We start from the raw sequence: 17,300 nt of genomic DNA, 5'->3' as shown, positions 1-17,300 counted from the left end.
ACATCAATATTCAATCCAACTAAATGTAATTAACATATTTTTTAATAAATTTAAACCGAAATTACTGATAAGTTGATCACTTATAATGAAAGTCATCTTGCAACTGAGTGATCTTCTGTTCATGACCTTCTACTTCAGAACCAAACAAAATCTAGAAAAGATTAGCCAGAATGCTGAAGATCACTGACTCAGTGTCTGAATAACAACTTAAGTCATGCATACTGACAAAACATTTTTGAAATTTCAAAAATATATTGAAAATTTTGTGTAAGAATCTCAATATGAAAAAGTTTCTATAAAGCTGGTACTTGAGTTCTCATACCAGACCTAAAAGGACACTTCAAGGACATTTGTGCTGATATGCGTCAGGTGTTGCCTGACGCCAATCTCAATCTTTTTCAAAAAATTATCACTATGACAAAACCTGGATCTTCCAGTTTGATCATGAGATGAGACAATATTCAATGTGTTGGAAATCACTGTCATTATCAAGAATAAAAAATCTCATCAAACCAAGCCCAAATTCAAAGCCATCCTCATTATATTTTTTGATGTCAAAGGAGTAATTTTAGATAGTATATTATAATTGGATCGTATATTAATAAATCAAGATCCTGATTGCAAAGATACAACTTCAAAACTGTTTTCCTATAAAACACTACTTCAATAAAATTTAATACTGAGCTGTTTTGACAAAAAAAATATATATATTACATAAGAATGTTATAATATTCAAATCCTGAAATGGACAAGCAACTTGTGTATGTTCATACACTGAAAATTTGTGAGCATTGTCAGAAAAAAGTGGTAATATGAACTGTACCATAAAACCACAAAAACTGACTTCATTAAATTTATAATACCTGTATTATAACATCAGCTTTTTTATTTCGTGATGAAGTAAAAAAGCTGACAACACAGTTGTTAACACTTTCCCATCATGCAGCTGAAGCCACGTTCTAGTAAAGTCCTACAACTGTAAGTTGTTTCTGATGCACAGCTTACACATAACTTAATTTAAAATATTTATCATTTTATTTAAATATATTTTTTGTTTATTTAATTCCATGATTCTAACTAAAGCGCGCATGCATACCATATTTAATTCGCTTAAGTGTGACAGTATAGTGACAAAGGTCAGCACTAACTAAACGAATGTAATCACAACTTACAAAGAACAAATTTCGCTTGTACAGTCACAGACTGCTGTAGTCGTGAGGCTTAATTCACCAGGTACCAAGTCGACCAGGAGATCAAGTTCAAGACCCAGCCAGATTGAGTTACTTTTTTACACCTTAAATATTATTCATTTATTTAATTCTACCTCTCACCCGTGACATCACAACATAGCAGTAATTTAGAAAATGTTTTGGGGTGGGGGTGCGATTTTACAAAAATATATTTTTGCAAATATTGTTATTTTTTAATCATTAACAAATGCGCCTAAGAAAAATTAGGTAAAATCTAGAAATAATGAGGGTGACCTTGGTCTACAGCCTCACCCCCTTGACCTTTTAAGTTGAAAATTTAATGGCATCACTGCCCATATATAGAAGTAATTTGACCAAGTTTGGTCAAAATCGGTCCAGTAGTTTGGGAAATATAAGGTGATTTAGAAGACATCAAACACACGCACATACATATGAAAATTAACATCCAAAAAATTTCCATCCGGTTTTTTGGGTTCCTTAGGTGTCAAAACATCAAGATCCAGTGAAAACAACATATACCCAAATTGGACCAATTACAATACTTTCTCTTCTAAAGCTATAGCTTTGCTACATCACTATCTAGATGAGAAATCAAAAATGTATAGTGAGTTTAATGATTGTTTATCAGACTGTGTATGTGAAGTAATTTAGATTAAAGGTGTATGTAATAGCTATTAGTTATTTATTTAATTTTTCTAATTTAAATTACATTTGATTAAGTAATAACTGTGACTGGATTAATTTCATGTCTCTACAGCACTATTAATTGAAACCATTTGAATCTTAAGAAATTAAAAAAAAAAAAAACAGTTAATATAAAAAAGGAGAGATCAGTTAATATAAAAAAATTATATCTTGAAATTCTCTGTAATGAGCAATTGCTCTTTTTTAAACTTTTCTTTTGGCCATAATTGTTATATTAAATGTATGCATATGCATTAAAAACTCGTATTATCTTCAAATTAATTGTCTTTTGAAAATTTTTGTTTGTTTAGTTTTAAAATAAAACTAAAATAGAAATTTTAGATACAATACAATAATGTAAAAAAGAAGTTGATTGTAAAAAATGTTGGCACTAGTTGATGATATTGCATTGATAAATGAATGTTGTAAGAGATGAAAAATAACTTAAAACAGTATTATACGATGTGGAACTTGAAAGTAAATCCTGAAATTGTATATTTCATTTTTCCAATTTCAAAAGAAATTGGATAGTATATTGAATAAAATGTAGAATAAATTGTCTTCTGACATTAAACAAACAAGTTGCATTAGTAAAGTTTTATATTATTAAAAGAATTAAAGAACTTCAAACATTACATTTATAATAAGTAAAGTTCGATTATGGTAAATTGGAATATGAAGACCAAACTGGAATTAATTAATTTAAATGAATATTCATATGTTGCTGGTTTCAGATGTTTAATGTATAACAAAGTTGAATATTAGGATGTTATGTATTTTATTGCTATGTATCCTGCTCAAACAGAATTATTTAAAAAGAAAATACTTTATAAAAGCACATAACCCATATGTAGCTGAAGTTGCGATAACACAACGTAATTTGTTATTTGGTTTGCATTATTATTACATGAAATAATATTTGTTTACTATTTTTAAGTAACCTGTTTTAATCACATCTTTTATATTATTAAATAATAGCAAAACCCTTTTTGTTGGCAATAAGTATTTTATGTTATTATTCATTAAATTAATCATTTTTTGCTTAGCTGGACCTATAAATAATTTATATAAGAATAAACTCAGACATACAGTATTAGTTTAACTAATTATTAGATAGTCAAAAATAGCAGTAGTTTTTCTGTGTAAACTTATCTTATCATCAATTATTTATGTCTATATCTAAACAAAAAAAGTTAATGTTGCGTTTTCGCAACTTCAGCTGCAATGAATATTTGTAAGGAAAGTCATGAGCCACCAGCAGTATAGAGATATAAAATGAAATTTACATTTGGCTGTATATTAAATTGCTGAAGAAGGAAATTTTTACGCAACTGGAACAGTTAATGAAAGTAGAATTCAAAACTGCCATTTGGAAGATTCTCATTCTTTGCGTAAGGAACCTTGTAGGATGTAACAGTATCAATTTGATACCATCGATTCAGCTTTTATTACAAAATGGAACAACTTTCTGTTACTCTAATTATAAATTATCAGTCCACTGAACCTCTGAATAATTTTAATCCAACAGCGAATACTATCAAGCTATTGCTTTGATTCATTGGATATTGATGTCAGCAACTATCATAACAATGAAAAGAAAAAATGGTTGTTTTTGTTTTCAAACTTTTTTGATGTAATTTTAGTAAATTTGAGGAGGCTTTATCAATACATTCACAAAGAAAAAGTCGAGTGACTCAAATTTTGGCAATGTCTAGTTATCACACTATTATCATCAAAGGCAAATAATATGGAAGAAATTGCTATTCCACAAATACAGAGACTTGGATGACCGACAGTGTTTTTAACTGCAACAACTCAGCGACACTCAGTTTACAAGCATGTTCCTGAAAAAAATGTAAATAATAGAAGAATCCGTTGCTGACAATGTAAAAGTACAACAGTATTATCATGTAATAAGTATAAAGTTGGACTTTGCCCAAAATGTTTTATTGAATACCATAAAAATAAACTTTATATCTTCATTGTATACTGAAATAAAACGTAAGCATTTCAATTTATACTGTATCTTAATTTTTGTTCTGTTTCATTTTTATTTAGATTCGTAAAAATATAAAATAATTGTTAGATTAATCAACTTGTGTTAATTACTCTTTCCTGTTAAAGTTGTGTTTTTGCAACATTTCATAAATCTATAAATAAATAAACCTAAGAGTTAAAAATCATATATATGATTCAGAAGCATCTATAAACCTAAGAAATCAATAAAAAATTATTTTATGACCAGTGCATCAGAGCATGGCAAAATGTGAGTTAATAATGCATGTGAAATGAAAGAATATTGGAATAGAAAGATATGGTATTTTATTTGCTTATTAAGTTCTTTATCAAATCACATAACACACTCTCAATACAATCAAAATGTAGATTAAAAATATAAAATATACAAATATAATTTAAAATAAACATATACGTAAAACTGAAAATTAATTTAAAATTAAAAAAATTAAAAACTTAAAATATATAATATGACGTATGTATATATAATATATAATGACATATAATATATAAATATATATGACGTATATATAATATGACATCATAATTAAAAAATTAATCTTAAAATTTAAACTTTAATTTTAAGACATTAATTTTTATTTTGAAATGTTTATTTTAAATTATATTTGTATATTTTACATTTTTAATCTGTATTTTGATTATATTGAGCGTGTTATGTGATAAAGAACTTAAAAAACAAATAAAAAGAAAAATTACTTCTGAGGATGTGGGTTGTCACGAATGTGCTTTTGGAATAATTGCGAAAAAGCAAGGTAAGTGTCAACTCATTTACTTTGTAATTCTGTACTTGGATCAAGCTGGTTTTTGATTATAAATATATATATATATATGTTTCTTATTTTCTCATTATTGAAAATATATAAATGTTTTCAATATAATGTTATTTTAATTATCATCATTACACTAATATATGTAATAAAAATGACTTGAAAAGCAGTTAAATAAACTTAAAAAGATAACACTTAATTACAATATAAAGTTAAAAGGTTGCCTTTTAATTTTTCTCTTGAAGTCGATAACAGATTAAAAAAAACTACTAAGACTTAATGTCCCGTCAAAGAAAATGGTAATATTTTATAGAAGAATTGAAAAGGTTGTTTTTTGTTTTTAAATATATTGTAATGTATTTTTTGAACTTTAGAACTCTTGACTTCAAAATCAAAATGATCAAAGTCAAATGAATCAAAATGATTTGCGATGACACGTTAACCACTAGACCAACCTGGTGGGTTAGAGTCTCTAACCCCCACCAGGCTAGGTTGGTACAGCCTGTACCAACCTAGCTCAAGCTCAAGCTAGGTTGGTACAGGCTGTACCAGCCTGGTGGAAGAGCTCAAGCTAGGTACAGACTGTACCTAGCTTGAGCTAAGGTTGTCTGGAATGCAAGAATTTTTTTTTTTACCCCTAAGTTTTCATAAATTAATTTTTCTTTAATCGACTATGTAAATAATTTAGAAATATTTTAAACATTTTTAAAATCCCCAATACTTATAAATTTTAATAATAATTAATTAAAATTATAATTTAAAAAAGTTTGATTGTTTTTTAATATTGTTTTTGTTATAGGATCACATTTACAAATTAGAGTTGGTGTACATTCAGGTGCAGTTGTTGCCGGTATTGTCGGTTTAAAAATGCCAAGGTATTGTTTATTTGGTGATTCTGTTAACACTGCATCACGTATGGAATCTACTAGTGAAGCAATGAAAATACATATTTCACAATCTACAAAAGATCTTTTACCTTCAAATTATCATGTTAAAGAACGTGGTGAAATTCAAGTAAAAGGGAAAGGTGAGATGTTAGTTTAGTAAATAAAATGTCTATTATAAATGTAAATTTTTTGTAATTTTTGTTGTCTATACCAGGAATTGAATTGTCAAAACAGTAATAACTGTTATCTAATTAAATATTATTTTAGTTTAAATATATTAAAGTACTAAACTTAACTTTGAAGTAACTTTAAAAGAACACAGTTTCATTGTGAGCTCCTCATCCAGAAATAACCGTCAAGAGGTAATTATTTGCTATAACTATTTGCTTTATAATGAATAGGGTACACTAGGCTCACTCATGGTTATTTGATGACACAAACAGATACACAACTTTGCACTTGCTGCGACTGCCAATTTACAGCGCACCACATCTTTGTGGATTATATCTTTTTGAGGTATTGCATCGCAAATTTAAGCTAGGGGCTAACATGCGAACTAGGGGATAATGAGATGTTATCTTATATTTTATGTTTTCTTAGAGCTGTCCGTTTACATTCAAGTATTTGAATTATTGCAGTGACTTTTATCTATTTATGCTAATTGCCGTAAAGCAGATAGTTATTTTTTTTATGTTAATTGAGGTATATAATATTATGTATCTGGGTGATGATAACATGAAAGTGGTTTTGGCTAGAACAGTCAAAAAAAAAAAATGAAAAAGAAGTTTAAGAGCTCTGTATTAAAGGCATTACTTTGGCTGATTACACTGGTCAACAAAAAAAAATCTGTTATATGCATTCAAGTGTGTCTTATAATATTTTTGTACTTTTTTTAAATCTTTCAACCAAAATTGAATGGAGGGCTAGGTTTTTAGTAACACAGACTTAAAAAAACCCTGATTTTTTAAGGACTTCAGCCTAGAGTATGATATTATCTTACTCTATGATATGTGATTTTTTTTTTTTGGTTTTCTCTAATCAGCCTCTGGAATGTCCCTTTTCAGTCTCCACCAGTAATCAGCAAGCACATTCAAGCTCCATTTTCCTAGGTAGTGTGTTTCTATCATTGATCCTGGTAAAAGCATTTATCTTGCTCATCACTTACATCAAGGTTAATTTGGAAAAAACTCTTAAATGTAAATGCAACATGTGTATTTTTAGAGACATAGTTTTCAAGAGTTCACTCATTGATTCTACATAGTTCTCAGCCTTCTTTTTGCCCAGGAATGATTTAATAATATTTTGAATTCATATTTCTATCATTATAATTGTAGAAGTAACTAACTTCTATCGTCTGAGAACACCTAAGCGAAAAATATTTTCCTATTAAAAAATGGGTACTTACGTATTAATGCCATCGCAGCGGGTACTTACGTATAAATTATATTTATATAATTAATTTATATATTTATATTATATAAATATAATTTAATCAAACTTAACCTACGCTTGCTAACCTTGACTAATTAACACCGTAATTTTTTGAGTATTTATTTAATAAATTACGGTGTTAATTAGTCAAGGTTAGCGAGCGAAGCGAGCGTAGGTTAAGTTTAGTTAAATTATATTTATAAAATAAATATAAATAACAATTTATTAAAATTAATAGAGACTGTTTTGAATCTATGTTAAACTCAAATAATAATTTTGGGATTTTAATCTTGCAAAACTTTACAATAATGATATTTAACAAAAATTATAACTTCTTTTGTGTACCAGTTATATAAGTATGTACTTAATTAATTAAAATGCTGAGCCCTTTCAGATCATAAGGATCACCATTTGATTGTAACACTGGAAAACCATACACACAGAGTGAGTGATTCTTGTAGGATTTTACAAACTTTGTTAGTAAAATAGGCAATGTGGAATAAGATCCACAGTTTAAGTTTCTTATTAGTTTATTTAAGCTTGAGATAACATAAAACGTTTAATTACAGTTTAAAATATGTAATATTAAGTTTAATTACATTCCATTTAGTATAAGTTGTACATAAAAGTATATCACTATGTTTACTTAGAGCTATCATTCGTTATTGACAACAATAAGAATTACTAACTAACCAATGTATTTAGTTCTTATTTATTTTATTAAATTAGAATTAAACATCATATTAATCATATGACATTTAATAACATTAATCACATGACATTACTTCCGTTAACAAACTTTCAGGACTTGTTCTACCACTGGAAATAAAGAAGAAAGTTGGTATTAATATAGGTTCGAAAACACTTCATTTGTGAGTGTCAGCTGGTGAAACATTTTACCCTGATTTCTGCACCTTTGATAAAATTAAGCCAGACTATAAATCTTGGGACCCAAATTAAAGGATAGATTTAGTGATTTTATTTGAAATCTGTCCCAAAAAAACTGGAGAAAGTAGGTCCTAGAATTGTATTTTTAGTAGTTTTTGATAAATCTAGTGTAAAAGACAAGATTGTGTTGAAAAAACACACTATTTTATGTTTGGCATAAAATACCTTTGTTAAATGGGTTATAAAGTTTGAAACAAAACTTATACAGTTTGATTCTGAGTAAAATGATATATGTAAAGTCTGTGGAAACAAAATAAAACCGAATTTTCAATACTGCAAAACAAAAGAATTGAATAGTTTAAAAAAAGAAACTTTTAAGAAAACGAAAAATCTAATAAAACAATATATCAATAAAACAATTTATCCAATAAACATTTAAATAAGTGAATAGAATAGTGCATGTATGTCATTATATAACATATAACTATGTGTATAATATACTACTATACTTATTATTCAGTTAATTATTATTCACTTAAACTCAATACAAGTTAAAAATAAAATTTACATTTCATCATTCAACTTACTATTAAAGACATTGTTATTAAACCAAATTGAAAATTAAAAATATTAACCTAATGAAAACTGAATAAATAAAAAAAAAACATATTTAACATTATATTGATAGAAAAAACTTTTATGCATTTGTTATAATTATAATTAGAAAAAATTAAACTTTACACAATATCAGAAATTTATTTATTTATTTTTATTATAGTTATGTGTGTAATCTTTGGTGGATCTCTGGTCCATGTTTACCTCCCAACTGTTATTATTGCTTATTATTTCATTGTTATTTTGTGAAGTACCAGGAGCAAAATTAAAGTAATTTTTTTAATGTATATACACGTCGTACATTCTAATAAATCATTTTCTTTTAATTTATGCTGTAAATTAATTCCCTCAGCTCACAAACAGCAATTTCATTTACTTTATTTACTCCAGAAATCATGTTTATTTTAAGAAATCTTGTTTTAAAAAAATTAATTAATATTAAATGAGTGCAAAATGTATACATCTGATAAAAAATCAGCACTAAGGGCAAACATATAAATTGAATAAACAGTCTCAACTGCATTAAACATAAAATGATTCATGCAGTAAGTATTATTTATTTTCTATAAATAATATCAGTACACCTCTATGTAAATAGGAATTATAATTGTTCTGCTACAAAAAAGTGTATTTTTAATGCACAAATAAAATCAAATGAAAGATTATTTTTAGCAACAAATCTCTTCATCTTTTGTTTAGAATATCCCCTGTTTGGAGTATTTAGAAATCCCATTTTAATGGGTGTTTTTAAAGTATGTTTTTTATTTCTATTGTGTATGTGTAAGTGTAGTTAAAGTATTTCAATGGTTCAACTATTTACTGTGTCTCATATGACATAAATAATCAGGTGCTAATGACAAAAATTTTATCATATAATGCAAATATTATACATTACCTTTAAATGTCACAAATCAAATATATTTTAAGGAGTTTTCTAGCTGCTACATATAGGTACAATTATAACAAGACTATCTACAACTCTAGTGAAGAAGCCAAATAATAGCTCCAAAAGATCTTCTACCAGTATAATCTGAACCATTCAGAAAGAGAGTTTTTAATTTCCTTTTTAAATACTATAAATCACATTTCATCATAAACATCAAGGCTAAAAGAAAATTAATTTATTATAAAAAAATATAAATATTTTAAACCAAATAATTGTAGTGAGATACTTTGTTTCAGGAGCAATGAAGACATATTGGTTAGAAAACAGAGAATGGCGAACACCAATATCAAGAATACAAAGTTTACCAACTGGAAGCGCAGAACCACCTGAATGGGAACGTAGTGCAGATACCATGATGGGAATCGTTGAAGATCGTGCTAGAGTTTATTCACCGGTAACATTTCAAGGACTTAATCGCCGATCAATCGAGGGATCTCCATTAAAAACACATAATACCGAATGTAGAGGTATTGTAATTAAAAATACTGCTGTATAAATCTAGAAATAAAGAGCATGGTGTTTTATATTGTAAACATCTTTTATCAACAAAAAAGATGAGTCTTCTTAAAATCATTAACAGATGTTTTATTTTTACAATTAGTTAGAGTAGAAAAATTGTTTGTTTGTGATACTTATTGTGGTGTTTAATTATATTTATAAGTAATTACAAATTTTGTTCTCCCCTAAAACTCAAAACAATTGATTTTGTTACATCCTTATACCACTAGATTTTAGACATCTATAAACGATAAGGGATTGAATTCTTAACTCTATAAAACTTTGAAAAATATAAATAATAAACCCTGAAATATAAATTTTTTGTATGAAAGACAAATAAAAATAATTTCTTGCAATCTTTAACATTGTTTTTGATTTTGTACTTCAAAAGAAATTATTTATATAGAGCAGTTCATAATTAATTTTTTTTTTTATTTAAATTTTATTGCATTTTATGAAATAGGTAAGCTAATAAATTTCATACAATTTTCAACTATAATAGTAGAAAATGAATAAAAGTATTATTTAAGAATTTAAATACTAAAAGTTAAAAACTTAAAGTGAGGTTTGATTGTTCAGCAATATGATAACATGTTTACCTAACTGTTGCATCTTTAAACAAAGATTTCAAAAATATCTAAAGATAAAAAAATTAAAATGTAAAATCTTAGCCAAAAAAATTACAACATATAATACAGGCACTAAAATTACTCTGAATAATTTCTAAGTGATGTTTAAATTTGAATCACCTTAGTAAAATATTAAGACAATTCCTAGCTATATCATGAATCCCTATAATATCCTTATTCTTCCTTTATCTTGAGGCATCAAAATAATGAATTGATTCATAAAATTTGATTTCATTACACAACATTACACGATGGCTTTGCACAGTTACTTGTGTTTGTATTGAAGAATGATAATTCCTGAGTTAGAATTTTGTTTAAACTAGCTTGTTTAGATTGAATACAGAAGTCTGGTAAGTTTTTAGACATAATTACCATCTTGACAGATGTCATTGGATCATTGCATTCTACAAAACCTGATGGAAATGATTCTGTGTATGCAACCTTGTTAATATCATATTTCTCTATTGTTAGAATACTACAATCTAAGGAGTGCTTAGTACTATTTAAAGGTGTTTCAATTCAGACAATGCAACTTTTTTATCTTTTTCATCACCATTTTTGGGAATCTTATTTCATTTCTTGGAAAACAGCTTTCCTTTCAAAATTTCTTGCTTTGTGCTTTGAAAAGTTTGTTAATTTTCTGACAATTTAATCTCTTGACTGGCTCCACAGTTGCAACCAGAATTATAGTATTCTTCTGCAAAATACATTTCATTTTTGGCTGAATAGATTGTAACCTTTATAAATTAAGAAGTACCTAGGGTTTTTAATGAATTTGATGATGATTCAGTATAAGATATTAAGTGTTTCAAAATCGAATTTTCCTGAAAATATTTCCAAATACACTTTAGTTGGTTGCCAGTCTTTGTTCGTTAACAAAAAGTAAGTGTACAGGGATAACAGCATGCATTTTCTAATTATATAATTGTGCTAATAGGTTAGGTTTTTTATTTAGTTATTTATATGGAAAATTTTCCCTTTTAATAATATTTTTTTAAGGAATTAAAACCAGGCAGGTATTTTAAAACACTTTAGAGCAATAATTAAATTTAGGTTTTTGGGAAAAAGCCCAAATTAGTTATATTTGTAGAAGATATATTCTAAAATTATTGATAGTCAGAAATGCTCATTAAAATTATATAAGTAATATAGCCCCTGATCCAATCACCCTAAGAAAGACTAGTTTTCTCTCTTCTTCTCACTTTGATGTAGTTAATGGTACACTCTAGTTTCATCACAGGTCATGATTTGATGCAAAAAAAAAATCTTTCTCAGCTTGGTAACAACTCAACAAGCACACCTCTAGCCGATAGAGATTCTGACCTTTTGTGAGAAGATGAGGCACCCATCGTGCTGCCACTTTTTTAAATCCAAGATCACCAGTAATGATTGACTCAGCACTGCTGTAGCTTATTTCGTTCCCAGAAGTAGTTTCTGCAATTGTTAATTGATGGATGTCCTTGATAATGTGATGAACCATGAGAATGTTTTCAGCAGTAGCTCTTGTCCTTGGGCGACATTGGTGACCTTCATTTTCAACTGGTCCTTGTCCTTCTGAAAACTGCTTTTGCCAATCATACACTTGAGTCTTTTTAAGTGTGTTGTGCCTGAAGTCTTCTCAAAATTTCAAATGGTTTCACATCCTCTGCTGTGAGAAATTTAATAATACGTTACACAATGAGCAATGATACCTCCTGCTCTGACACTGTGATACTGACTAGAAAAAAGTAGTAAGCTGGTTTTCTAAGAGTGGGATACCCTCCACGCATCCCTACATACAACACTGAGAAACCATGCCCCTCCCCATTAGCCATGTGTCAACAACAACAAAAGTTCTAATTTATATTTGATTCACCCTCGTATTGTGATTAACCCTTTGACCTTTAATAAAAATAAAATATACTTTGATGAAAAATCGCTGTATTTTTTTCTTTATGTCATTCACATAACAGTTAAAGATTTTGTAACAGCATCCAATTAATCATTGCATGTTGTTTATTTTGTTTTTCTATTATGTTTCTCATGTCTTTGTTTTATAGGTTTGAAATATAAAATTCAAGAAAATTAAAAAAATAAAAAGAATTTGTTTGATGTTTCTTGTTCATGTATCAGAAATCATAAATACAAAAAGTATAGTCTACTGTATTTAACAAAATAGTATACTTTACTGAAATCTCCTGGCAAATTAATAATATATGCTATGTACGTACCAAATCTTGAGTCTGCAATATCTTCTTATACATATTTAAAATTTTTTAAATCTGTTCTTAAAAATGTTAATTAATGTAATACTAATTATTTTTTATTGATGGCTTTTTTTTTAATAAAATTACTACAATTTTCTGTGGAAATTTTTCTGAAATTGATGCAGTTGTTAATTTTTTCCTTGTAATGTATATTTATCTTTCAATTTTTTCTATCTACAGTCATCAATGATTTTGAATATTTTATTTGTGATTTGGGCAGTTTCACAGTAACCATTTTACTGAAAATGTTGACAGTTTCGTATGAATATTAGTTAAATTATGTTAGTTATGCTAGTGTTACATTTATTCTGTTAAATTGAAAATTAGGTACATTTATAGAGAACAACTTGAAGATGTTTTAAGATGAATTTGGAGAACAGAAAAAAATTTTGGCAGAGTTTGTAAAAAGGAAATTCCTAATAATCTGTTGAATATTAATATTTCTAACATTATTGAATTTAGTTGTAAAAGAGGAAATGTAGAAAATAAAACCTGTAACAGAAGCCTGTTGAGAATAAGAAATAGGCAAAGAATGGAGAAGAACAAAGAAGTGTATTAAACCAGTAATAAGTTTGTATAAAAAATAATTTTTCATTTTTTTCTGGACATGTTACTGATTTTATCCTGTATTTTATATATTTATAATGCTTTTGTGTGAGTATCCCTTTATTAATGAGTATAGGTGTTTTATTAAGAACTAATTGTAGATATTAATTGGCACAGGTTGCGACACATAATGTGACCTACGTAAAACAGTTGGATGTTGGTAGTGTGTATAATCAATATATTATCTGTTCAGAGGATAAATGTTTTGCAGAAGGAACATTTTATAGTTGTTTTTAAATTATGCTTTTTGTCTACTATGGATCTGGTGAGATCCATAGGTGAGTCATCTGGTGAGTTTGAATGATTTGTTTGTATTGAGATCATCCTTTAAGGATTAGACGACTTGTCTTGAAGGTTTTCATGGATTCATGGAACCTTACCAACTCTTACCAATGGATTCATGGTCTATCCATATTTCTCCTTTCTACAGGATGTTTAAACTTTTTTCTGCTTTAGGAAGTCTAGAATCATCATTCTTCCAACATGTCTTTTAATCTTTTGATTGTATTATTAAGTTTGGATACAACAGTTAATTTTGGACAGAATTATATGTGCAATCACTCAAACACTGATGGATCTCAGCAGATCCAAAATAACTAATCAGCATGATTTCAAAATACTCATATATTCAAAATTCACCATCTGTAATACATTCATCCTCGAAACAAACAGCATAATGGTTCTACACATCACAAATCCTTTTATTGTAATTTTACAAATCTGTCTTCCAGTGTATAATTTTTAACAGAAGGACTCTCAAAAGATTTTTGTTTGAAATCTGCTTAATTTGATTTTTACAATCTAGAATTAACTCTCATATACCAGTTTGGATGTATACCAACATAGGTTTAAAAAAATGTTACCGCTGGTTTCATGTTTTATCTGTATTCTTTTTTCTACTGAGTAAAAAAAAAAAACTTCTTGCTTTTGGAAGTTTTAGAAGTTTAGAGAAATCAATTCTTTCATCATTTTTCAAATACTCTTTTGATTCTGTTACTTAGCAAGTATAGATTCAGCATTTAATTTTGTCCTTATATCATCATTCTACAATCGGTCTTCTACACATCGAAAGAATCCCACTTCACCTACTTGAAGTCTACTTAATTCTCCTTTAATGAATCTAAAATTCATTCCTATACATCAGTGTAGGCATAATGAATATCTCATGAAATTTTAACAGAGTCTCTTCTGGTTTTCCTATGCAGAATTTAACTGATAGTATCACAGATTGCCTGAAATCTTTAGGTCTTGAAATATATGTCCTGATACTTTTCATAAAATATGTAATAACACAACCAAGATATTTAAAATGAGCTGCCTGCTCACCAAGAAGATTTTTTTCTGTTTTATGTAGTTTGATGAAGTATTGGAATAAGTTTTTTTTTTTTTTAAATGTGTGTGAGGCATTGTTTTGTTTTGCTTTACTTTGTAAGGCAATGTAATGTGGTTTAACATAATGATGCTGATTTAATATTTTGTTTAGTCAGTGTTTTAATTATGCATTACTTATTTATTGCATGTGTATTTAAAAGCTTTAAAAAAAGTAAATATCTTATTTTTAATTTTACTTTCAATTACTCCATTCTCCTATTTAAAGAAATTACAATGGTTTCTTCATAGGTCCTGAATTTCTAAAGTTTTATTTGCACTAAAAATTAAAAAAAACACTAAATCAATTTGTTTTTTTTATTTATCTATTAATTTTTTTTACAGAATCTCGTGCAAATTCAGTCGTAACAATGTTTTCAATGAAAACAAATGGCAGTGAAAATGATATGTACGAAACAGATTATAACACACCCAATACAATGGAAAGACTGGATTCGTTACATAGTTCAATATTTAGACCACCATCTAGAATGACTCAAAATATTAATCGTAAATATTTTGATGATGCTGAAGATGAAGCTGATAATGGTGACTGTCGTGATGAGGACAATGAATTCTTTGCTAATAAACATCAACAGCAGCAGCAAAATAAAATTACATCAGTTACAGTTACAAAACATAATAGAGTTGTTACATCAGTATCGGAAAGTTATTTAAAACAAAAAACTGATTTTCATATAAGTACAAACAGCCTTATTAATCAACATGATATTTGCTGTGCAGGGTTCACCACTCATCATACAACAAGACGTAATAAACAGCGAGAACATAGAAATAGTTGTGATATATTTTAAACACTGTAGTTATTTTTTTTTTTTTTAAATTTTACAATATATTTTCCTAATTTATTTTATACAGTGTTTCAGGGAAACAGAAAATTTTTTAAATTAAATATGCAGAAAAAATCATATTAAATAAATTTATACATAGCATTAAAATAAATAAAAAAATTGCCATCATTGAATACATACAAAAGTGTATTTTTTGAAGATCACATCTTGCAGGTGACCTTTGACTCTGTGTAGGCATTCCTTCAGTCTCGTAGTGAAACTAGTATGGTTTTACGCAATATTTCAGCACTTGCTGTTCAGATTTAACCTTTTAGATCTTAGTAGCAGGTTGACTACTATACACTTTGCTTTTTAAGATGACCCCCACAAGAAGAAATCATATATTGACAAATCAAAAGACCTGGAGAGCCATGGAATATTATCTTCAAAATTTACAGTTTGTAAAATAAACAACCAATTGTTTGGCAACCAATATTCATGTTGTATGTGATGTTGATAAGTCTGATTGAGATCAAATGATGACAATAATTTGTGGAAATGTCAGTAGTTTTGTGCAACAAATTTTTTTCAGCATGGTAATGTACTAATGTGATGTGACTGTAGTCATGAAACCATCCTAATTTTTAAAAAAATAAGGACCTCTTACCAAATGATAATATAACACACCATACAATAACCTTGTCGCTGTGTAACAGGTGCTTGTGTAGCTATGTAAGGATTCTCTTGTGCTGAAAAACAATTTTTTTTTTTTATTAATAAATTTGTTAAGATGAAAATAGGCTTCATCTGATATCTGCAATTTGTGAACAAAGTGATTGTCCTTGTTTATCTTTACAAAATTTGTTCACAATAGTGATGACACATTATGTGATCATTTAGTTTCAGTTCCTGGATAATGTGCAACTTTTATAGATGATAAAGTAAGTCCTACTGCAGTATTCTTTGAACACTTTAACTACGCAACTGTAAAGACACTACTTATAAAGTGTATGCGTATAAAGATGATTTAAATGGCGTGAGCTTCTTAAGATACCAGTTTGAACAGTCAAGCTGCTTATATAAGGGCTATTTTATGGTGTAAGAACAGTCTGCAGATCGCCTGGAGGATTCTTTTTCATTGCTGAACCTGTTTCCTAAAAATGATGTATCCTGTGTTAATTGCATGTGCTGATAGTGCACAATTGTGGTTTCCTAAATTAAACTGGTGGCAAAATTCAACATGTCACCCGCCACTCTCTCATTTTTTTTTTTTTTGTCTTCAGTCATTTGACTGGTTTGATGCAGCTCTCCAAGATTCCCTATCTAGTGCTAGTTGTTTCATTTCAGTATACCCTCTACATCCTACATCCCTAACAATTTGTTTTACATATTCCAAACAAGGCCTGCCTACACAATTTTTTCCTTCTACCTGTCCTTCCAATATTAAAGCGACTATTCCAGGATGCCTTAGTATGTGGCCTATAAGTCTGTCTCTTCTTTTAACTATATTTTTCCAAATTCTTCTTTCTTCATCTATTTGCAGCAGTACCTCTTCATTTGTCACTTTATCCTCCCATCTCATTTTTAACATTCTCCTATAGCACCGCATTTCAAAAGCTTCTAATCTTTTCTTCTCAGATACTCCGATCGTCCAAGTTTCACTTCCATATAAAGCGACACTCCAAACATACACTTT

General features: G+C 28.1%; 1 protein-coding gene across 1 annotated transcript in view; it reads left to right on the top strand.

The window, feature by feature from the left end:
- LOC142331934 (soluble guanylate cyclase 88E-like) overlaps positions 1-15,628 on the top strand; it is a 51,805-nt gene extending 36,177 nt beyond the window's left edge. Inside the window, exons 11-13 of the mRNA XM_075377987.1 lie at positions 5,499-5,726; positions 9,703-9,933; positions 15,159-15,628. Coding sequence (XP_075234102.1) covers positions 5,499-5,726; positions 9,703-9,933; positions 15,159-15,628 — 929 coding nt within the window. The remainder of the gene's footprint in view (positions 1-5,498; positions 5,727-9,702; positions 9,934-15,158) is intronic.
- The last annotated feature ends 1,672 nt before the right edge of the window (positions 15,629-17,300 follow it).

Source organism: Lycorma delicatula, chromosome 11 (genome assembly GCF_047948215.1).
Source record: "Lycorma delicatula isolate Av1 chromosome 11, ASM4794821v1, whole genome shotgun sequence".
Taxonomy (NCBI): domain Eukaryota; kingdom Metazoa; phylum Arthropoda; class Insecta; order Hemiptera; family Fulgoridae; genus Lycorma; species Lycorma delicatula.
Note: the sequence above shows the minus strand (reverse complement) of the source record. Positions and strands in the feature narration are given on the sequence as shown.